This window comes from Asterias rubens, chromosome 5, assembly GCF_902459465.1.
Source record: "Asterias rubens chromosome 5, eAstRub1.3, whole genome shotgun sequence".
Lineage (NCBI taxonomy): Eukaryota > Metazoa > Echinodermata > Asteroidea > Forcipulatida > Asteriidae > Asterias > Asterias rubens.
Window position 1 is genome coordinate 5,882,679 of NC_047066.1, and position 25,426 is coordinate 5,908,104.

General features: G+C 37.3%; 1 protein-coding gene across 2 annotated transcripts in view; it reads left to right on the plus strand.

Moving 5' to 3' along the window:
- The first annotated feature begins 1,915 nt into the window (after window positions 1-1,915).
- The window catches only part of LOC117290590 (small G protein signaling modulator 1-like), a 51,560-nt gene continuing 28,049 nt past the window's right edge, over window positions 1,916-25,426 (plus strand). For both annotated transcript variants that reach the window (XM_033772049.1, XM_033772050.1), the window contains exons 1-5: window positions 1,916-2,202; window positions 2,331-2,374; window positions 3,675-3,750; window positions 8,397-8,568; window positions 24,649-24,807. In XM_033772049.1, coding sequence (XP_033627940.1) covers window positions 2,178-2,202; window positions 2,331-2,374; window positions 3,675-3,750; window positions 8,397-8,568; window positions 24,649-24,807 — 476 coding nt within the window. In that variant the 5' untranslated portion in view covers window positions 1,916-2,177. The remainder of the gene's footprint in view (window positions 2,203-2,330; window positions 2,375-3,674; window positions 3,751-8,396; window positions 8,569-24,648; window positions 24,808-25,426) is intronic.

Sequence of the window (25,426 nt, forward strand, 5' to 3'; positions counted from 1 at the left end):
ACAAGTTTGCCTCGAAATTGCGTGGTTTTCCTGTTACTGTGCGAACTAACACGGTCGGCCATTGATGGGAGTAAAAAATTTGACTCCCATAAATGGCCGACCGTGTTAGTTGACGAGGTAAAAGAAAAACCGTGCAATTTCGAGGCATGTTTGTGTGGATCATTGTATTCTACTTTTACAGCATCTTTCTACCCATATGCATATTATAACAAACGCTTTTCAAAGACCAACTCGAACGATCCAAGGCAACGTATTCCTTTAAATCTGTCCTGGCAAGGATGACTTTTTCTTCTTCTCCCACAGCAGTTGGATTCATGTATACCACAACCTCTGCCCAGCAGCAGCCCAATGAAGGACTCTTTCGAGTCGAGGGCTATATAGTGAACAACAATTTTGACCGATGATGATGGCGGTCTTGATGTGGTCTTAGTCAAAATTTATGACCTTTGAGGAATGCAGTGGCGGAGGAGGATCATCCACGGTGGCTCATGGCTGAAGGGAGATGGCATCTTCCAACCTTTTGCTTTTTCACTAATGTGAATTTTCTGAACAATTTAGATTTCAGACGATTTTATGTTTTATTAAATAAAATCTCAAGGATACTCATTTGATGGCTCTTTCAGAAAACAAATCGTGTACTTTCGCCCCTTATCTGAACAAATTCATTTGTTTTACAAAATAGTTAGACACTTGGGATACAATCAGAAAATATTTCTTTAATTCTGTTTGGCTATAATATGTATGGCAAATATATATATTTAAAAAAGTAAGAGAGATAAGCGGACAGTTAAAACTGTTTATTTATTTTTTATTTTTTTGACAATTTGTTTCTTTTGTCTTAATGACACACTATTGTATTCTCTGCAGGGGGGTTAAAGTTTGGGAGTGAACAAAACTTGGGTCTTCAGAATAAACTGCTGCCTCTCCTACTCCTATCAATAGGTGGCACTCTTTAATGAGACACTTCAACTCAACTCAATCTATTCCGAGCTAGATACCACATCTTAAACAAAGTACAAAACGCCCTCTTGTGGACGACTTTAAGTTCAGTCTATATCCTCCATGATATACTTGTACATTATAATATAAAAAATAGGCCTATTTTTGCCTCCGTTTTTTTTTTTTTTGGAAAATAGTAAAAACGTACAAATAACAATCATTTGGCCTACTATTTGTGATAATGTCAGAATCTGATTAAATATGATTAAACAGTTCAAACATGCAAGCTTGCTTTGTAAAAAAAAAAATGAAATTGCTTCTGCATATTCCTTTGTAGTTTGCGCCAGAGTACACTTTTGGGTACATTTTGTAAATATTTTGTGTCTGTTTTAAGGCATGTGCATATCAGAGGAAACTTCTTATTTTTGATTCAAGAGGCAGTATTTCTTTATCATCTTCTTTAGTACTTGGGTCACTTGCCGCTTTCTTCCCCTCTTTTGGTGGTGGGGGAGGAGGGGGGGGGGGGGTAAGCGGGGAAAGATATAATTCATTTCTACATTTGTTTTCATTCTCATTTTGTGAAATTACTCTTTGTTTATCTATTGATTTTATTGTTTATTTAATAATAACAAAAAACATTTATTTATTTAGCTTAATCATTTGATTTCATCTAATACAAAATTACTCAAACAGATCATTGAGGAGGAGGGAATTCATTCACCCATGCATGGCGCAAGGATCACAGAGGGTTCATATCGCTGGTTGTTTACTTGACTCATAAACTAGCACAATCTGATAAAGAATGGATCATTTATGACAAATGAAGCCCTCGCCCCAATAACTCCAGTGATCACAGATAATTGCCAGAATTTATTTCAACTTAGAAACGTCACTGCAACACCACTGAGTGTGTGACTGTTCTCGTAAAAGTCGATTTGGAACATGAAATAGCCGTCAAGATGCAGAGACGAGAGGATTAATGCTCCATTATTTCCGCGATGCCTGGAACTCACGAAAAAATATGGACCGTGATTTATACTTAAACTATACGCCAAGGTTGCTTGTAATTACTTGATTTCCTGCTCAAATTATGTTCAAGTCAAATTCCAATGTTGTGCATAATTTAGTAAAGCACACGTTTAATTTTGTGTGAAAATATCTCGACCCGAGTGGTGTGCCCGGACGGAACGTAGGATTTCAGCAAGCGGGGGCGATATTGAAAGTTGGTATTAAACAAAATGGCGACCACGACGAAGAACGGAGGTAAGTGAATGTCAAAACAAAACATGACTGAAAATTGGGAATAACTGGGAGTTAATAGCTGAATGAATTACAGATACGGAGCTGAGATTTTAATAATCATGCTTGTGTTTTATTTACTTATTTTGTAGATAAGGAGCATCATGAAAAGCTCATTAGGACCGTTAAAAAAGAGGTAAGCAAAAAAATGAATATAAAAATTATAAGAAGTTGCTTGTGTTTATAAATAATGTCAGGTTGGTTGTGCATGCGGTGCAAAGTGGCCAGGGGGTGGGTCCGCCGATGAATGAACTGGACAGATCTTGCAGTGGTGGACTAGGGATGGATGGTGTTTTGGGGTGTAGTAGTTAACTGGTTTTTGGTTAAAAAGAAAATCCTTATCTGAAGTCATTACATTACATTGTTGACGTTTCACTTAATTCAGTTCAGTCTTCAGTTTTCATTTTATTTTTAGTTGGGGGCCTTTTCTCATTTTTAATGTAAGTTTAAAGCCATTGGACATTTTCGGTAAACAGTATTGTCCAAGGCCCACATTTCGTGTATCACAACTTCTATATAAAATAACAAACCTGTGAAAATTTAGGCTCAATCGGACGTCGGAGTCGGGAGAAAATAACGGGGAAACCCGCTCTTGTATCCGCACGTTTCGCCGTGTCATGACATGTGTTTAAAATAAATCCGTAATTCTCGCTATCGAGAATTGATATTGTTTTACTGTTTTCTCAAAAAGTAAAGCATTTCATGGAATAATATTTCAAGAGAAGTCTTTTTTTGTTTTCTGTACCGAAAGAGTCCACTGGCTTTAAACAACAAAATACTCCCACCAGTCCGTCCTGACTCCTAGTGATTGACAGTTGCTTTCATGGGTTAGTGTTGTTCTTGCTGGTTATGTTTACAACTACTGAATAACATAGGATTTAAAATGACATTAAATTAAAGGCACTGGACACTATCTCAAACTAATTGTTGGCATAGCCATAACAACTTACTTGGTAACGAGCAACGGCCACATGATGAAGAGCTGTTGATTGTGTAGAACATTGTGAGTAACGGCTCCCTCTGTCTGAAGTAACATAGTTTTTGAGAAAGAGGTAATTTCTCAATAGCACGCAAATTTGTGCAATAAGGGTGTTTTTTCTTTCACTATTCTCTTAAACTTCGACGACTAATCAGTCCCAAATTTTCACAGATTTATTATTTGCTGAATTTGATTGCCAAGGGTACTACTTTAACTTTTGCAGGTTGCACTCATCTTGGCAAAGCAAGCGCCAAAAAAGAATTCCTTGATAGCTTCTGACCTGTACTTGGCTGAATTTAGAGAAAGATTTCCGTATCCTGTCGGAAAAAGGAATATATATTATTTGAGTAAATTAAATACTGTTTTATTTAATTATAAATTTCTGAATTTAGTACTAAAAAAAAGGCAAAGCAGCTCTTAATTTCTATCTGATTATCATGTTGTTGTGTAATTTCAGGTCAAACAGATTATGGAAGAGGCAGTTACTCGTAAATTTGTGCATGAAGATAGCGGAAGCATTATTTCATTATGTGGTAAGTAGATGGCCTTGCAAAAGAAACATGTGCAGCATGTAACTCGCACTACTCTTTTTCTGACTCCTACAAAATGCGTGCAGCAGGCCTGCAAGCTTCGTTTTGTATAAGGCCAGGTTAGGGCACAGGGTACAAAGGCATTTTCTCTTTGGTAATCCTATGAGGACACTGGAGGGGCATTCCAAGGGGCACCAAGGCAATGACCAGCAGGGGGGCATGGAGCCAATCGCCTTTTTCGCCTCCATGAAGTATCAGGCCTGGGGTGCAGGCTTCGAAATAACCCATGACACACACAGCAATTGGCGTGGTGCCCTGTGCTTTTGCTGTGGTGCCCTTTGCAAAGTTCCAGTACAAATTTTCATTTTCCTCATATAGTAGTGCCCCTTACCACAGGGAAATTGCTGTGCCCCTTCAAGACAAGGTTCAAGACCTGTGCATGAGTTGTACAGGTAAAGTGATCATGTGTGACACAAATCACAGTTAGCCAATGAGCAAGTTCGAGTGTGCACCATGGCTAACTAAAGGTTGACTATTTTGACTCGAACCCAGGCTAGTCGACCATTAGTCGACTACTGTGGTCAACCATTTGGAACCAGCCTCATGAGCATGGTTTCTTCACTGGTCCCAAAAGCCTGTTCCATACTACATGTGTAAAGCGCAGAGGGGAACCAGTGACACTATCGCGGAAACCTGTAAGGCAATGGAGTGTTGAATACCGTAGTAATGATGGAAAACTAGACTTCTACTAGACTAGTCAACTAAATGTGTGCACTCGAACTTGCTCATAGTTAAGTTACACTACAGTGGTAAGCAGAGTTGCTGGGCATTTGAGGGAGTTATAAAATAAAGTACCAGTACAAATTATCTCAATGTCGTCTGGCTGGCAAGTTCATGGTACTCTAAGACCACACGTAAAGCACTTCAAGTACAAATTGTTCATAAGGTTTTACAGGACTCATTTTTTGACACATGTTCTCAACATCCATGGCTCTGGAGGATTGTAATGGATAAGTGGCAGCCATGCCCTGATCTCTGGACAGGCTGACACTCCTTTGTTATGTATTTAATAATCACAGTCAAGTGTCAGTTCTTTTGTCTACAGTTCAATGTCAGCAACCCAAACAGTGCCAAACAGTTGATTTCTGAATGCATAGTATGCTAAAGCTTAAAAAATAAACCATTTGGGGCAAACGTTTGCCCAACCATTTCCATTTGGACTGTATGCCTCAGTATCTCACTTTTAGAACCTCACTTGGTAGTTTCAGACCTTTTAACGGTCATGAATATTGTTGTGTTAATGCTCCTAAGAACATAAAACAGTTTGTACGGTTCGCTTAAATACAAGGACTCAACAGAAGACAATTTGTCTAAAAAAAAAAGCTTAAAAAATTAACCATTTTGGGCAAATGTTTGCCCAGCCATTTTCATTTGGACTGTTTGCCTCAGTATCTCACTTAGAACCTTACTTGGTAGTTTGAGACCTTTTAACGGTCATGAATATTGTTGTGTTAAATGCTCCTAAGAACAATACAGTTTGTACGGTTCGCTTAAATACAAGGACTCAACAGAAGACAATTTGTAGTTAACTTCATCTGCATGAAGTCTATCTATTTTTTACAAAAGGCTTTCCTTTCGGTTACCATACAGTAGTGCACGATTGGGTGCCTAAGAGTAATAATTAAGAGTAATAAATTTTCTTGCTCTAGCCCACTTTTATTTCTCCTCAAATCATTGAAGGAACATTGGTTTTTGCTAACAAAACAGTTGCTGGCAGTGTAAAGCACTTTATGTAATCCACCATATACATAAACTGACAAACCTGTAGAAGCTTGGGATCGATCGGTCATCTGGGTCACGAGATAATAGTTAAAAACCGGTTACAAATTTTGCATTGCATCGATGCCAAAATAAAAAGGAATAAAACAGTCACTGAGCGATAAACTCCAAACGCGAAGTTAGATTATTTATTTCTCATCAAATATGACATTTTTCATACCAATTCTGTAACATTCCTTTAAGATGTCATCATTCCTTGAATGAGGCAAAAACCACATCCTTAAGTCCAGGTACATGTAGGTCCCTAACCATAGACCCCCACACAGATACCCACTACTACCACAGTGACCCTCTCACAACCAGGATCTGTGTGAAAGTTTGGACATAGACTTATTGACATCACAAGCATGAAAAACATGTCACAGCTTCCAAACAAATACATTTATTTAAACACAGACAAATAAATCCTTTCAAAATACCTCAAAAAACATGTAGTGTATCTGTCTCATGTTTATTTCTTTGCTCGTGAATGATTCAATGCAGATGCTCCATGGTGATTATTAGTCTTCTCTGCTTTTCTGAGCTGGTCATTCATTCGTAATCATTCAGTAGCTTAGTTTATGTACGGTGGAACAACTGCACAGAACTGTGAACTGTACATTCTGTATCTGTCAAATACTGCAACAATGTCCACACTGGGATATATTATTAGTTGCAGGCAGGCGCAATAGTGGCAAGAGGACAAATTCAATGGTGGGCCCTCCTCAGGAAAGTGGACATCTTTATAGCATTAATCTGATAAAATTATATTATGCATTCACCACAACATAATTGCAGGGGGTAGGCCTATTTATTTCCCACTCAGTGCAGGCCTGAAATTTCATTTTTGAACATATTAAAAGAGCAGGGCCATCTTCATTTTCAAAGGGCACTTACAATACATTGGAAAAACTTTAAGTCTCTAGGAAACATTTTGAAGGGCACTAATGCCAGGACCAGGGGCAACGGAGGCCTCTGTGGCCTGCGTGTACTTCTAGGCCTGCTATGTACTGTATGGAGTATGTAAAGACGATGTGACCTCTGACGTCACACGAAAACTATAACATGGTTCGCGCGCATACCGCCGGGCAAAACCTTTGTGTTTTGGCAGCTAGAAAGTGTACGCAATCTTACTATGACTACTCAACTCAGTGCCCGGCGAAACATGACGTATATAGTGTTTTGTCAACAGAGGGCAGTTTGAATGTAAACATAGGTCACATCGTCTATTCACCACTAGAATCATATTGCAGGCTGTTATTTTTTCCCATTCAGTGGATGATCATGAAGGATCAGAAAAGATGTCTTAAAAGGCCTGATACTTCAAGGAGGCAACGATAGTGATTGTCTTCACCCTTTAATTGCTCTGGTAGAAATTTACAATTTTCTCATAGGGTACGCGTTACCGAGGAGAAAATGCCTTGGTGCCCTTGCCCATTCAAAAACAAAGTATACAGGCCTGAGAAGAAGACAAAATGAAATTTGGGGGACAATTTTGTTGTACAGCTTGTTGACTTGTGAATGGGGTGAACCGTGACATATTGAATGATTTACAGCATGTGGAATCCAGGGTTTACTGTTCAGTTATTCAATAGCTTGCTACTTGGACACTGTAGCATTGCATTCCTCTGTCTACTTCACTGATCCTACAACATTTATCTTTGAAGGTTTCGCTGTTGTCATTGTTATTTTATGGGACTTCAATTTGAGGTCATGAACTGTCTGTGTAGGCAGTTAGCAGGGCTCAACAATTCTCAAATATGCATCCCTTTGGAGACATCTTTTGTTCTTTCCATTGTCCCTGTACTTAAGATTTGCCCATATACGTTGTACACAAAATTTCTTATGAAGCCCCCCTGTCTTTAGAATTTCCCTGTGGAGTCATTTTATTTTCCCTATTTTGTTTCGTCCTTGGTCTCCAGAAGGTACCGAATATGAGAGCAAATTTGTTACAATTTCAGGCTTGAAGAAATTGACTTTAGCAGGGGGCCAGTGAACTCATGCCGGGCAGTCTTGTGTTTTTCAATTCAATAGTAATACCTCACTGTGTAATATCTTGAACAAAAACAAATACGTTCAACTGTTGACTTTAGGTCTAGAATAATTTTTTAAATTCTTTTCAGAGATGGAATTTCCATAAAGACAAATAAGATAAAACTTCTCTTATGTTCAGGCATGATAATATTCTTCCTACTTAAAGACAGTGGACACTATTGGTAAATGTCAAAGATGAGTCTTCACAGTTGGTGTATCTCAACAAATGCATAAAATAACAAACCTGTAAAAGTTTGAGCTCAATCGGTCATCGAAGTTGCGAGATAATAATGAAAGAAAAAACAGCCTTGTCACACGAAGTTGTGTGCTTTCTGATGCTTGATTTCGAGACCTCAAATTCTAAACTTGAGGTCTCAAAATCAAATTCGTGGAAAATTACTTCTTTCTCGAAAACTATGTCACTTTAGAGGGAGCTGTTTCTCACAGTGTTTTATACTATCAACCTCTCCCCATTACTTGTAATCAAGAAAGGTTTTATGATGATAATTATTTTGAGTAATTACCAATAGTGTCCACTGCCTTTAAGTCTGATTTCTAATTTTGTGAAAACTCAAATAGAAATTGTATCATGACACACCAAGTGGTTTTTGTTTTGCTTTGTCAAGACAAAGTGCACTCCAACTATCCCGAATCACCCTGGGAATATTTTTCATTGGAATGAAACATTGAAACATTTTTGGCTTATCCTACAACAACAACCTCCTGTTTGCTGACAAATGATCGGTTGCGGTACATTTTATGATCATGTTTTTCTTTCATTTAAATGTGATTTGCAGCTGCCGTAGATAACTGTCTATCGCAAGGCTTGAAGAAAAGAATCTCCGGGATTTTTAAAGGGAATTTAACGACGGCATCTTTAATTAAGCATCTCGCTAAGCACCACCCGGAGGCAGCCGAAGTCGCTCATAAAGTACAGGAAATCGAGGCCAGACTTGAAGAGGCTAACAAGTGAGTTTTTTGTTTTGCTTTCTTTCCTCACCCCCTAATCCTCGGAAATCCTTCCTCATGCTGTCTTTCATAGCCTCCATTGCCCCGGGTTGGCCTTGGTGCCATTTCAAAAGTTTCCCATAGACTTTAAATTTTTTCAACTGGAGTGCCCTTTTTAAAGTCATCAAATGTTTCGTATAGGCTTTAAGATTTTCCAATGGATGTGCCCTTTTTTTAAATTGTCAAAAGTTTCCAAAAGACTTAAAGCTTCTCCAATGGAAGTGCCCTTTTCAAAATGAGAATACCCGTGCCCTCTCAAAGAGGAAATTCCAGGCCTTTGTTTGAGATTGATTCCTTACTCCTTTGGGTAATTCAATTGGGTCCTTCCTCACTCTTACGAAATCCTACACCATTTTTTTGTAGCCTTCGAGAGAAAGACTCAAAGAGCCGAAACGTCGGGTCAATAACTATTTTATTTTGCAAAATTCTACACCTTTAAGAGAATTCAACAATCACTGACTCTGATTGTGGTTGTACTATGTATGCGTATAAGTTTATTTGTGCAGTCTGCAGTTCAAAAAAATCAAACAAAAAGTGTGGTTTGTTTTGGTTGGGCTTGGTGTTCACAACCAAACCAAGCTTACATGGCATGCGGCCATGCATGTCAATATTATCTATTGATGTATTTCCCTTCCTCCATGATTGAAGTAAACATCATCGATCGTAATTGATATTGTTAATTAGGATGGTCGGCATTCAAGTGGGCCTATTTTTGTTTATAAAAATTCATACAATGTTTCATTTTATAGATTTAAGGACAAACTTACACAAATAATTAAACAAAGCCTTTCAAAACTATCCAAATGTCACAATAGAGCATAACAAAATGACCTTTCAATTCATCTTGCGTCAGCCAAACAAAAAATTGGGTCTAGAATGCCCCACAGTTTAAAAAAAAAAAAAGGAAAAAAAGAACTAGATGGAAACCTGACCATTGAATGAAGATCTTTCTTCACAAACTTCAATTCTGCTCTGGTTTAATTTATTATAAAATATGAACAGGCTGCTGGAACATAAAAATATCAACTTTCATGTAGCTCTGTTATCGAGGAAATTTCCCCCCAAGGTAATCTGTTATGAAATATTGTCATCAACATTTTATAATTATGTTGACTGTGGTAGCACGAGTTACCGATGGTGACAAGCCTGCCTCAGGGCATGGCTACTCTAAGAATTGAAAAAAAAAGTAAACTCATGAGATTTTCTCAGATGTCTTCAAGGAACAATCGTTTGTAATGCTAATTTTTACCAAAAAAATAAATTATCGGAAGGCCGTTTCATAATAGGAATTACTTGTAGAGCTGTCTCATAATGAGATATTTACGTAGGGTGTTCTGCACAACACTTCCTGGTCATCTGTTTACCAAACATCATACTGAGCAGGGCTCTGTTTTGTGGGGGAATATCTATTACACTGAAGGGCTTGTACATACATGTAGCTCGAACTTCTTACAGGATCAGATGGGGCCAACTTCACAAAGAACTGAGATTGATCTTAATCAGTTAAGCTTGGGCGATACCACGATATTATCGAATATCGCGATACTAATTTGGAAATGATTTCGATATCGGATCGATTTGGTTCTAATAAAAAAATCAATAGAACGCGATATCGATTAAGTATCGCGATATCGATTTAGTATCGCAATGTATTTCCTAGCCGAGACATCTTGCACCCCATAGGTTTGGAGTAAAACCAGAAGAATAGGTCATTAGAACACCTCTCTTTCAATGCTATGACTGTCTCTTCTACAACTTTCACTGGGAGTTTGAAGACTGATGATGTCAAATTTAATTAATCGGGATTATCGAAGATCGCGTTATATGTGAAATGATTTATCGTGAATAAAATCAATTGGTATCGCCCAAGCTTAGAATCAGTCTGATATTGGTATTTGCAAAATGTGATGTCACAGTTCAAATCACTACTCACAGGACACATCTTCAATTGCAATTCAATTCAAATCAACATTTATTTTCCTTTGGGTATAAAAAAGATTACCAGTAAAAATAACAGGTCACATGTTCCGTCTGTGTCAGGTATTCTGCTAATTTTTTTCCTAGCAGAACAATTGTCAGCAATATTTTATGCTGGTGAAGCAGTTATTTGGCCCTGATAAAAACAAAACGTGTATGAAAATATTGCAGAAATTACAAAGTAAATTGTGTAACCTGAAATGACTTGTGACTTAGTTTACCTTGATTCCCATGCAGATGACTTGTAAGTGAGGCAGGGCGCGAAATTAACACTGGGCCACAGGCCCCAGGCCTTTGAGTTTATTGTTGGGCCAATTTGTTTGTGGTCTTGTTGTTTTCGTTTGATTAAAAAAAAAAAATTATCATTGTGTAATTTATCTTTGTGAAAAAAGTTGACTGGGAATCATAGAGCTTTATATCTAGCTCTATGCTGTGAACGAAATACTTATCTTCCAATTCTGTTTAAAGATTATCAAAGCTCACTTAACATTTAAAAACACAATTGAAATAGATTCCCTGAGTGCTTATTCAACAACTCATCGTGGTTCGGGTGTTGTAAAATAAATAAATAAATTCTGTTCAAGTAAAACAAATATTGGAGCTGCAAGCCGTACAGTCTTGTGGATTTTTCTCTGAATTCAAGTCCTGAAGACTCCTGAGTGAGGCGAAGAAATAAACTCAGTGATTAAAAAGCCATTCACACAGTGTGCAAACTCGGGGGGATACGCAAATGTGCCTTGATTCAATCTCTGCATCCATTACTGGCAAGCTTTTTACGCGCATTGAGGACGAGTCATGAACCACGTTCAGGATCCCGGGTGGAAAGTTCTCTGTGATGATTTGGAAAAAACAACAGGAAAAGCGCTCTTTGAATGTACGCACAGTGTCTACAATGCCTGTATTACCATTATCATCTTACATTTGAGATCAGAGGGGAACACTCCATTCAAATCTTTATTCATCATGCCCAGCATGAAAATCACTTTCTCGGTTTGCAAAATAAAATACAGGATTTAAAAATAGCAGAAAAAATACAACATTTGTTGTTTGCGATCCTGTGTGAATTTTACTTCTCCCTAGTTAAATTTTCGTCGTGATGATTCAGAAAAAAACCCAGGAAATGCACTCTCTGAATGTGCTATCTACAATTCCTATATAACCATATTATTTGATCACCTTTAATGTACGTTTGAAATAAGAGTGGCTACCCTGTGTAAATAATATATTTAATAATAAATTATAATAATAATAATAAATAATAATATTAATAAGGGTTTTTCCTGTGTCCTCAATGCGCTTAAAGCCTTGCAATTGTACACCAATGTGTGTGTTAGCACTGAATACTCAATCTTTGTGAAATTGTGTATTTAGTCGGTAATAATAATAATTTGTAAGCGTGCCATTTTGTTTTCAATTATGCCACAGTGCTGATTTCAGTCATATACTGTATACAGCAGTAATCAATATCAGCCATCCACTAACCTAATGAGATTCTGTGGAATCCACTCACTCATCCTGCATTGTAGAATAGAAGATCATAAGCTTTAGTGTCTACAATTAACGCCTACAAACATGACAAATGAAAATGCATTTCATTTGATTTCCATACAAATCCCAGACTTAACTCATACAGGAGGATTATTGTTTCCTTGATTGGTGTGGTTGTCCTTGGCAGGCGGCTGTGTACAAATCTCAGAAGTCTTGCCTTAAAGGCACTGCACACGTTTGGTAATTAGTCAAATAATATTGCATAAAAACGCACGTAGTAATGAGCAATGGAGAGCTTTTGATAGTAAAACAATGTGAGAAACGGCTCCCTCTGAGATTGACTTCAGGCCTGAAGCCTTTCTCAGGCATCTGGGCCAATAACATTCCTTTAATCTTTCTCAGCTTCCGGAGCATGCAGCTCCTGGCTGCCTAACGTTTCAAAGGTTTGTTCATACACAATGAATTCTACCCTTTTATGTACATGTACGTATACTTGTACCCATTTGTACCCCTGGGTAAAGAGAATCAATTATAGTACAGCATCTAAGGCTCAAAGACACAAGTGTCATCGTGACTGGAATTCAAACCCATACTCCGATGACTTAAAGCCATTGTACACTCTCGGAACAGAAAAAAAAAAGTTCACAGATTTACAAACAAATAATTTACAGGTTTTACAGAAGGTAGTAGTAAAAGACTTCTCTTGAAATATTATTCCATGAAATGCTTTACTTTTTGAGAAAACAGTAAAACAATTATCAACTCTCGACAACGAGAAGTACGGATTTATAGGCGAAACGTGCAGAAACAAGGGTGGGTTTTCCCGGTATTCTCTCCCAACTCCGATGACCGATTGAGCCTAAATTTTCACAGGTTTGTTATAAGTTGTGACATACGAAGTGTGGGCCTTGGACAACGCTGTTTACCGAAAGTGTCCAATGGTTTTAACCACCTAAACTTGAATTTGATGCTTTAAACCAATAGCCATGACACAAGGGAAAAATGCTTTGCCTTGAGTTGACATACTATACAGGCCTTGAAATAACCAAAGACACCAACAGCAATTGTCACGGTGCCCTGTGCTTTTGCTGTGGTGCCCTTTGCAAAGTTCAAATACAAATAAAATTTCCCTGATAGCAGTGCCCTTTACCAGAGGAACAATGCCCTCCCCTTTCAACAAGAACGAAATTCAAGGGCTGTGTACATTTTTTTTTAATTTATGGCGTATGAAACATGCACTGTACAAAGTTCGTTTCAGATCAATGTTATTTTTTTTTATGTATTTACCTGGTGACATATGGCCCATGCTAGTCTAAGTACAAATTAATTTTGATCACACATGTCATGAATCTGGTTTTCAAGGTTGTAAACCATCTTTATGGATGTACATAATTGTATGTTCATGATAAAATATTTTCCCGTTTTAAAGGGATGATAATTGTGTACATTTGGTTTGCGGTAACACCATGTGTGTATCTACTTGCCAGGTAGAGTTGTTCTTAGGGAACTGTCTTGCTTTATTCTACTGCCGCGGAGTAGATAAATGGAGGTTCTGGAGACTTCTCAGTTCTGAAAAGAACTGTCCTGCTTTTGAACTATTACCTGGGCGGATGGTATAGAAATTAGACTGGACTACTACTTTAGCTTATAGGATCGTAATTAACTGTACTGCCGCGGAGTCAGTTCTGAATTGGTCTCAATGTTTGGTCTCAATGTTTCGAATTAGCAATGATAATTGTGATTAACAATTTGCAACCAATGACCAACAACATCTTTCTGTGTAAATACATTGCTCTATAATGAAAGATACATTGTAGTAAAAGTACAAAACACGCAAAAGGAAAACACACTATTCAATTTTTTGTTTTATTCCAAGTTTGACAACAAATACATACATTCTGAAATATTTTAGCAGCGTAGTTCTACATTATACCTCTCTCATGCTAAGCTAACGTATCGGGCAGATAAGTGCAGATTTTGACTTTTTTTTTTTAAATCAAATTATTAAAAATATTAATGCATGATTTTAATTGCTCAGTAGAGCTTTTAAAACCAAATATAAACACGACATAAAAATAATTCTGAGGTCACCTACAGTTTGATGAACAAAGCCTGTTTAGGCTAAACACAGAATAATCAGTTTCAGAAATCCCCACAGTTTTTGATAAAATATTAGGACAACCCTGTACACCATGGAGAAAACACTTGTATCGTACATATAGCAATAGAATCTCTCACTGTAATAAACCAACCAGACAAATGGAGCAACTTCATTAGCCATAATGTTCCCCTTTCACTTTAATGATGGCAGACTGTAGACTGTGATCCTAAACGTCCCATTAATTCGACCAGGTATCCAAGGTTTATTGTCTTTGTGCAATGATCCAGTGAAATTAATGGGGCGTGACTCCTGTTGTGTTTTCACCCTTACTGGATTCATCATCTATTGCTTTGTATGAGAATGTGATTAAATCATTACAGGGGAGTACAGGGTGTGCATACAGCATATGGTGGTGCATGCCTGCTGGCCACTGATAGACGATGCGTTCACACTAAACGCTTATAAAGGGGAAATTTGGGATTGGTGATGTATTAGTCTAGTTGTGAACAGTCAGTTGTTGATTTTTAATCAGAATGGCTGAATCATACATTTTTAAAGGCAAGCTTTAAGGGATTAACGCAACTCTCTGAAATTATTGCTGTGTGATTATTTATTTTTTTTTCCTTAAAAACTTGACGACTAATGAAGCTGTAAATTATGTTGCATGGTGTACATCTTTATTCACAGGTCATGGCCAAAAAATTGATCTACAAAGGGGAAAATTCAGGATTTGTGAGTTATCAGTTGTTGATTCTTAAAGACACTGGACACTATTGGTAATTTGTCAAAGACCAGTCTTCTTTCTTAGTGTATACTCAACATATGCATAAAACAACAAACCTGTGAAAATTTGAGCTCAATCGGTCTTCGAAGTTGCGAGATAATAATGAAAGAAAAAAACACACTTGTCACACGAAGTTGTGTGCTTCCAGATGCTTGATTTCGAGACCTCAAATTCTAAATCTGAGGTCTTGAAATCAAATTCGCGGAAAATTACTTCTTTCTCGGAAGCTACGTTACTTCAGAGGGAGCCGTTTCTCACAATGTTTTATACTATCAACCTCTCCCCATTACTAGTTACCAATAGTGTCCACTGCCTTTAACCAGAAAGGCTGCACAAATGTATACCTAATATTATAATTAGCTGATTATTCTGCCAGTTATCCAAAGGTAAACTTTAATTAGCTGAATCGTCAAGACAATTGTGTGCTAAATAACCAATGTTTACAATAAATATTGAAACTGATAATTATATAATTTTCATGAAAATCTATTAAGCCACCCACCTGAATAACATATTTATGTCCATAGGCATAGATCATATGTTATTTTTTGTGTATATGCAGTTACAGTTCTATACAGCTGAAAGAATTGCATTTATTCATCATAATATTAATTATGCAATGCAACTGTGTCTTAAAGTTACTCTTTTGGGGGTAAAATATTGTCATTAGGGAAATTGAGTTTTAGGGAAATATCCACAAAAATGTAGTACTTGTAGCAAGAGTTTTTACTGGACCCAAATTTTTGTCCAGCCTCAAAAGTGGGAAAATGACAAGACCAGAATCAAAATGAAGTCTTTGAGACTGCAGGACTTGATGTTCAGAATGTTTATTGAGCCCAACATTGGTTCACAAGGGGTACTTGTTTCTTTCCCTGGCCCTCAACTTCTAGGACCCGGGTTTGAATCCCACTGTTGGCACTAATGTTGTTTTTATTTTGTTTAGTCCCTCACATGGAAAGGGTTTTCCCTGGAGTCTGCATTTGCCTCCTTCATGGACATTTTAAAACCCTTTAATTCCCTCTTTGTATTCTCTCCATAAGCCTTTTTGAGGTATGGCGGACGCGATACGCGCGCGTCACACGCCGCGACTGATAATAATAATAATAATAATAACAGTATTTATAAAGCGCCAAATTGCCAAAGGATACAAGGCGCTGAGAAGGAATGAAGAGGGAAAAAAAAAAAAAAAAAGACAGAACAAAGATAAAGATGACCAGCTACGAAGAGGCAAAAAGGTGGGTTTTGAGAGCACGTTTGAAGGCTGGGACACTGTTGGACACTGCCACGCTCACCATGTTGGTGGTCATTAGGTTTACGTGTAAACGCTGCGTCGCCTAAAATGCGCACTTCACTGAATAACATACGTTCTATTTCTATGGTCAATACGCACAAATTTACCACAACAACTTTACAGTGTTGTAGCATTGTGTCCGCCATACCTCAAAAAGGCTTATGGGGTTCTTGGATAAAATATGGATTAAAATTCACAACTGACTGAGAGTTAATTAACAAATGAAATGACATGTGGTACATGAAGCCTTAAACCCTCCTGTACAGCTACACACCATTTCTTTTTGAATATGATTGCACAGACCCAAGCTGCACAATCCTGATAATATAGATTTTGGCAGCATTTAATTTCCTGCGTAACCTATGTTTGCTTATATCTGTACAATAAAGCGTACCGTACATGTACATACATACCTTGTGAGGCAAACAAAATTATGGTTACCTAAATGCATGGAATGAGGACACCAACCAAGCTCTGTACAATGTCACATGCATCATTAATTACTGGTATCCTGCTCATTTCTGCTAAGCAAACAAATTGCTAAGCACTTGTTTCCCTGCTCTTTGAAATTAGGCCTGCATTTTAGGTCATGCAGGTTGTACACACAAACTGCATTACCGTAATGCACATTCGAAATGCATGGTTAGTCATTCTCATTAATGTTAGCAATGTCATAGTTTACATGTATTGACAATCAATGTAATTTTGTCATACAGTACAAAATAAAGAGAATAAAGTGTTCAGATTAGTCCCTTGAGGCCAGAGCTTTTTATATATTTTTATGCTGGTTATGAATAATGGATTACTATGTGATATCACTGGAACGGAGTAAATCAAAACTTTGTGATTTAAAGTGCCTAGGGACAGGAGATTCAGTGTGTACAGATATTAAAGGGACTGGACATACACGTAGCAATAGAATAATGAAAGAAAAAACACCCTTGTTGCACAAATTTGTGTATGCTTTCAGATGCTTGATAAAAGGCTTCAGGCCTGAACTCTTGTATAGTTATTTGAGTGAGAAATTACCTCTTGCTCAAAAACTCTGTTACTTTTAGAGGGAGCAGTTTCTCACTAGGTGAGACAGCTCTCCATTGCTCGTTTTTTCAAACATGGATTCACAAGTCTTTTGAAGTCTTTCTATGTTTTGATTTAGGCCGTGTCCGAAACGGCGACTTCGGCTACAGCTACGGCTAGATCGCGCGCGTCTGCCTATTCTTCAACACTGGTAGACGCGCTGATCTAGACGTAGCTGTAGCCGAAGTCGTCGTTTCGGACACGGCCTTAGTCAGATTCCATTGTGTTTGGTACACATGTACCTTTGGTAACTACTAAACAAATTACTATTGGATCATGAAACATAAAAAAACTGACTTGGTAAGAAGCACTGACATAGTAGTTGCTAATATATGTATTCGACGGAACAATTCCCTTTAAAGAAATGTGGTTTTAGTGAGGGGGATTCAAAAATAATTTAATATATATGTAAACTGTTAAAAATAAAACAACTTCACCATGTTAGGGGGGGCGATTACTTTTGTCGCTTTTGTGAAGTATTCCTGTAGGCTAATACATGTACATGTATATGGCCTGCTATGAATGGTTAAACACATGTATAATAATGTTTTATAATAAATAACTACAGTACATGTAGTTGTTATTATTGCTTTTTACAGTTATGTTTCAATGCCTTATATGGTCCATGGCTAACTGCCAGTTGTACACATTTCTGTAGGTAAACTGGGCATCTTTCTGCAGTGAATGAGAAATATTGCCAATACGTACACCCCATACTATTATTATACGTTCACTATACGTTAACTTCTTCGTCAAAATAAACGTAGGTGGACTTTGTCCACGCTGCATCATTTTCATATTTTGTATAACTTCTGTTGGTAAACAGCTGAAGGAGACAGGTTGTGAATATTGACGTCCACCCATGTTTACCACACCGAAACCAAGCGCTTGTTAAATGGGCATAGTAGAGTCAGTTGATGATTGCTTGTGTGTACGTAGTGCTGCACACTTGTACGCTGCGCACTACACGCACAATGTATATTTAGAGTGTTGTGCACTGTGTTTAATGGCCCAGTAGAACCTGTGTTCTAATCTGGTAATAGAGTTTATGGTTGTCATCAAATGCCCGAGGGACCTTTGTCGGACAATCGGTCGGATGGCACTGTTTACTAATATTTATATTATTCAATAAAAATATTATCTTGTTTTACACGTCCCAAAGTGTGTATTCACTGAACATGTACTTTCCACACTTATGACAAAAGTTCTATCACATATTTAAAGCCATTGGACACTTTCGGTACAGAAAAAAAATTAAAAGTTCACAGATTTGCAAATAACTTACAGGGTTTACAGAAGGTAATGGTGAAAGACTTCTCTTGAAGTATTGTTCTATGAAATGCTTTACTTTTTGAGCAAGCATTAAGACAATATCAATTCTCGATATCGAGAATTACGGATTTATTTTAAACACATGTCATGACACGGCAAAACGTGCGGAAACAAGGGTGGGTTTTCCCGTTATTTTTTTGCCGTCTCCGATGACCGATTGAGCCTAAATTTTCACAGGTTTGTTATTTTATAGAAGGTGTGATACACGAAGGGCGGACCTTGGACAATACTGTTTACCGAAAGTGTCCAATGGCTTTAAGTATCCCTGAATCTTCAACTTTACAATTAGCACATAAATTTTGTTCATTGAATTAATGTTACTACTTCATGTTTTAAATTTTGTCAAAAAAAATTTGACATACAATTGCAAACAGATTACTGATATTGTGTTCTACGCTTTCCTAAAGTTTCCGCATTCATGACAAAAGTTCACACGTAAGTATCTTGGAATCTTCAACTTTAAAATTAGCGCATAAATTTGGTTAATCGATAATTGTTGCTACTAAAATATTTTCATTATTAAATTTAATAGAAAAATATTACATTAACATGTACATCATTAAACAAACTACTTTGCTCGAAACGACTCGTGTCAAGCAAGATCTAATTAGCGTCCTGAAAAAATTACAGTCAGGTCATTACCGAACCTTTCCTTTAAAACTCTGGGATGCAAGGCCAGGTATTTTCATTCACAATTGAAGATGTTCTCTAATTTGATTGATTCTCGACTCCCTGGGTATCTGACACCCTTAATGAGCCTTCAGTTGTCATGGTATTGTCTGGTCCCATCAAAAAAAAAAACATAAAAAAAAAAAAAAAACCTGCTTCACAACAACAGATGCTCTGTATACTCTCAAGTACATTGTTACATGATGACTCGACTAGAAATGAAGTTAAAGGCACTGGACACTATTGGTAATTACTCAAAATAATTGTTAGCATAAAAACTTACTTGGTAACAAGCAATGGAGAGCTGTTGATAGTATCAACATTGTGAGGAATGGCTCCCTTCAAAGTGCATACTAACAAACACAGTTTTTGAGATACATATACATGTAACTCACAAAAATATGAAAAGACTTTGAACAGGCCTTTTAAGCATCTGATGAAAACACACAAATTTGTGCAATAAGGGTGTTTTTTCTTTCATTATTCTCTTGCAACTTTGATGACAAATTTAGTCCAAATTTTCACAGATTTAGTATTTTACGCATTATGTTAGGATACTGGTCTTTGACAATTACCAAAGGTGTCCAGTGCCTTTAAAGGGACATATTGACATGTGTGTGTCACCGTACATGTACATAGATGATGTGATGTTTACAGTCCTGATACTTCACAAAGGCAATGAACCGATTGCCTCAATGCCCCCTGTTCATTGCCTTGGTGCCCTTGAAATGCTCCAATAGAAATTTACAATGTCCTCATAGGGTGCCCCTTAGCGAGGAGAAACGTCTTGGTGCCCTTGCCCTTTCAAAAACGAAGCACAGGCTTGTGTTTACTTTGCTTTGATTATTAATTATTTTGAGTAATTACCAGTAGTGTCCACTGTCATTTAGTAGCCCTTAATGAAATTGAGCCCTGACTCTCATCCCTAAATTTTAATTCACGGTAATTCATAAGTAGATTAATGGTCTGACAATCTCCGATGTGGCAGAGTCACTGTCAAAAGCTAATGCCAAGAAAACATCTTGGTTTTTTTAATCCGTCTTCGGAGACCGAGAACACGGGAAGCGGGCAGTCGAAAGGCGAGCACAAACATGCGGTGCGGTCCATCAGACCAGCTGTACACAGCTGCACATGATCGGTACTGAGTACACAAACAAGTGTACTTGATGTCATAAAACCATGCTCGTACTATGTACTCACCGCGCTCATTTAGCTATTCGCCAGCTTTCAAAACGTACAAGGTGACCTTTTCAACATTAAAGGGTTTTGATACCTTTTTGTAGATCAAGTTCTCGAGCATGACATGAATTCCTACTCACTGTGAATGAAGATGTATGTAATATAACTTACCTGTAGAAGTTTTAGCTTCATTAGTCATCAAGTTTTTGAAGAAAAAAAACGTGAAAATCACAGACCAATGTTTTCAGGAGAGTCGTGTAAATCCGTTTAAATGCACGCTTAAATAATTTTCGTATCACTGAGCCGAAATTTTTTTTTGTGAAACTGTTTTACTCATTTCTTAAAAACTATACAGCACCTCAGCAAGTAATATTTTAAGGAAAGCTTTCTACCATCAATATCTTCAAACCCGTAAGTTTTAAATATAATCTGTGGAAACTTTTGTTTTGTCTCATACAAAAAGTACCCAAATAAATAAATAATAAGTGCATACATTGTGTAGTACGTATCAATTAGTGTGAAAATTTAGAAGCAAAACATTAAAAGAGTAGTGGGCACAGGGCCTCAAAATATAAAATAAACAATCATTGATTACCTAGTCTGCAAGTTGCTGGACCCAACAACGCTTTTTCACATATAAATATATAAACATATAAATAAGATAGTGAACGATTAATTTTCTACCCGGTACACAATGATTACTGCAAGAAAAAAGTATGATTAAAAATCATCTTCGGAAAAAGGGTGTTTTTAACTGCTTACAAATCCAAGTTTTTGAGGCACTTACATGTAGCTACAGTGGCAATTTGCCAGATGAATGATGGATTGTTGTGATGAATGTGCGTAACACACGTGTGTAATTACTCAGACAAATTGTTCATGTACACTGAAAAAACAAACATGTACACAATGTATGGTATAACAATTTTCTGCTTTTGTACACGCAGGCCTGTATGCTTAGTTTTTGAAAGGGCAAGGGCACCTAGGCATTTTCGAATTGGTAAAGGGCACCCTATGAGGAAATTGTAAATTTTAAATGGAGCATTTAAAGGGCACCAAGGCAATGACAAGGGGGCATGGAGGCAATCGCCTTTGTTGCCTCTGGAAGTATCAGGACTGTTAGGTACACAATGTAATACAATGTATTGTACAATGTCACTGACTGATGGAGCAAAAACACTTGTTCTACAACCGGAGAGATCTGTGTGTATAGAAAGAAAAAGTATTATTAATAATAAAAACAATTTCACGTACACATTGTAATAACAGACCTTATGCTCTGACTGTGTAAGGGCAAGGATGTTGTTCCCCGGTAAGAAGCGCGAGGGAAATGTTAATTAAATTATTCAGAAACATTTTAAGTGACACCGACACCGAGGTTTATGACTACGAGGCATTAAGGCAATGGGGGTGGGGGGGGGGGGGATTGGGGTTGATAGGATCAATGAAGTGTCATGTAAAAAAGAGAAAAATATACCTGATGTGATCAAGCAAAATTAGTCGTTTGTCGACCAAGGTCATTTGTATGATTTTTCACATTTGAAAAGAGCATTAATACACTGTACACTATTGGTAATTGTCAAAGACCAGTCTTCTCACTTGGTGTATCTCAACATATGCATAAAAAAACAAACCTGTGAAAATTTGAGCTCAATAGGTCGTCGAAATTGCGAGATAACAATGAAAGAAAAACCACTCTTGTCACACTTAGTTGTGTGCTTTCAGATGCTTGATTTCGAGACCTCTAAATTTGAGGTCTTGAAATCAAATTCATGGAAAACTGTTTCTTTCTCAAAAACTACGTTACCTCAGAGGGAGCCGTTTCTCCCACTGTTTTATACTATCAACCTCTCCCTGTAACTCATTACCAAGTAAGGTTCTATTGCTAATAATTATTTTGAGTAATTACCAATAGTGTCCACTGCCTGTAACCAGTTTTTAATTTTGTTACAATACCAGGTTGATAGATACCTTCTTTGGTTTAACAGTTGTGAAAGTAGAAACACCGAGAGATAAGAGAGAATGAAACTTACAAAACAGACAGTGGACACGATTTGTAATTACTCAAAATAATTATTTTAGGATAAAACCTTACTTGGTAACAAGTAATAGGGAGCTGTTGATAGTATAAAACACTGTGAGAAACGGCTCCCTCTGAAGTAACGTAGTTTTCGAGAAAGAAGTAATTTTCCACGAATTTGATTTTGAGACGTCGGATTTAGAATTTGAGGTCTCGAAATCGAGCATCCTGAAAGCACACAACTTCGTGTGACAAGGGTGTTTTTTCTTTCATAGTTATCTCGCAACTTCGACGATCGATTGAGCTCAAGTTTTCACAGGTTTGTTATTTTATGCATACGATGAGATACACCAAGTGAGAAGACTGGTCTTTGACAATTACCAAGTGTCCAGTGTCTTTAAAGTCGGCACATTTTCTTTCAGTCTCAATTTTAACCCCTTTTTGACGCTATTTATCAGGAGGAAATTTGCCAATATAAAATAAGATAAATTTTTTAATTTAAAGCCATTGGACCCTTTCGGTAAACAGTATTGTCCAAGGTCAACACTTCGTGTATCACAACTTATATATCAAATAACAAACCTGTGAAAATTTAGGTTCAATCAGTCATCGAAAATAACGGGAAAACCCACCCTTGTTTCCGCGTGTTTCCCCGTGTCATGACATGTGTTTAAAATAAATCCGTAATTCTCGTGAACGAGAATTGATATTGTTTTGCTGTTTTCTCAAAAAGTAAAGCATTTCATGGAATAATATTTCAAGAGAAGTCTTTCACCAATGCCTTCTGTAAACCCTGTAAGTTATTTGTAAATCTGTGAACTTTTATTTTATTTTTTGTACCGAAAGGGTCCAATGGCTTTAACCAATTTACAAATATGTCAACAAATTTCACCGCTGTTAGTCTGTTTTGGCTTGTTTCTCCATAATGATATTTCCGACAAACAACTTCTAGTTTGATTGCATCATGTCATCTGGTAGTCCATTAACTCAACTCAAACCAAGACGAGACACTTCAAAAGACTAAAGGTCACCGGTATCATCCAAACGATTTTGAGAATTGATTTTGCACTGAGATTATTAGAACCCAAGACAACAGGTGAAATGAGAAGCTCACAGATTAGCAAAAAGGAAGAGGGCAACGATAGAGAAGATGGGTTTGCAACAATCTGTAGAAACAGATGGACATCTCATATAAAGGGCTGCAGCCAGTACACAATTTTTGCACGCTGTGACGGGGTCCATGGCGTTTTGTACACCCGAGGGGGAAAATGGCACCCGAGGCGAACCATTTGCCACCGAGGGTGTACAAAACCCATGAAATTGAAATTGTTTTCAGTTTTTCAAAAAATAATATACAACAACAAAACTGACTAAATACAAGATATTTGGGTTTTTTAGAACAAAGACAAATTTACTAGAGCAAGGTTTTAACTATGGACTTCCAGATCAACTACCAACTGAGGTAGCCCTATGTTGGTGGTCTCCCTTTTCATTTTGTACTGAGGAAGGGGGAAAGGAATGTGTATGTTGTCCTCCCAGAAACCATGGTCTCCACTTTAAAAATGTAATACTTTAGTATTTGCAGGAATATATTTAAAGGCAGTGGACACTATTGGTAATTGCTCAAAATAATTATTAGCATAAAAGCTTACTTGGTAACAAGTAATGGGGAGATGTTGATAGTAAAACATTGTGAAAAACGGCTCTCTCTACAGTAACATAGTTTTCGAGAAAGAAGTAATTTTCCATGAATTTCATTTTGAGACGTCAGAATTAGACTTTGAGGTCTCGAAATATAGCATCTGAAAGGGTGTTTTTTCTTTCACAATCATTATCTTGCAACTTCGACGACCAATTGAGCTCAAATTTTCACAGGTTTGTTATTTTATACATATGTTGTGATACACCAAGTTAGAAGACTGGTCTTTGACAATTACCAATAGTGTCCAGTGTCTTTAAGATATTACAACTATTTAAAACGTAAAAGCGTCATCACTGAGTTACGGATATGAGCGCTATAAGAAACCACTTCTATTAGTTGTATTATTAAAAATGTAATATCTTTGTATTTACATTTGTTCTTGTCGTGACTGTCTCAATCAACTTCTCTCCTCTTGCATCAGGAAAATCAGCAGCAACAGCAACAGTTTAAATGGAGAAAGTCCCAACAAACCACACACAAGCATCCGTGCTACACTGCAGCAACGCTATCTGTGGATACGTGTCGCCCTCTTTGAGAAAGAGCTCTCCAAGCTCATTGAGTTCATCAATCAAGAAAGCAGGTCAGTTCCTTGGTCATGTTCCTTGTATTCAGCAACAGCAGTGACATTTATTGTACAAAGAGGAACCAGACTAATTCCCATTTCAGCCTCGGTTTGGTTACATTGATTTGAATAGGACTAGTCAGAGACTGTAAACACCACAATCAATTGTTATTAAGATAATCAAACTGACTGGGTAAAGTTGAAATCAATTTGGGTTGAACAAAAACAAATTTACTAGAGCGGGACTGGAACCTGCGGCCTTCGGATTAACGTCAGCACTCTACCAACTGAGCAACTTGTATAGCTTAAAAATGTACAGGTGGTCTCCCCTTGTCAACAATTTTGTTTGGGGTGCCATTAAGAAGACATTCAACCTGTAACTGCCATTCCTTTGGTGGATTGCTGTACCAATCCAGACATTCAACCTGTAACTGCCATTCCTTTGGTGGATTGCTGTACCAATCCAGACATTCAACCTGTAACTGCCATTCCTTTGGTGGATTGCTGTACCAATCCAGACATTCAACCTGTAACTGCCATTCCTTTGGTGGATTGCTGTACCGATCCACTACAGGAACATTTCCATCTGAAAAATTGTCAAATGTTGGCATTTCTTTTCTTTGATGGATTTTGTCAA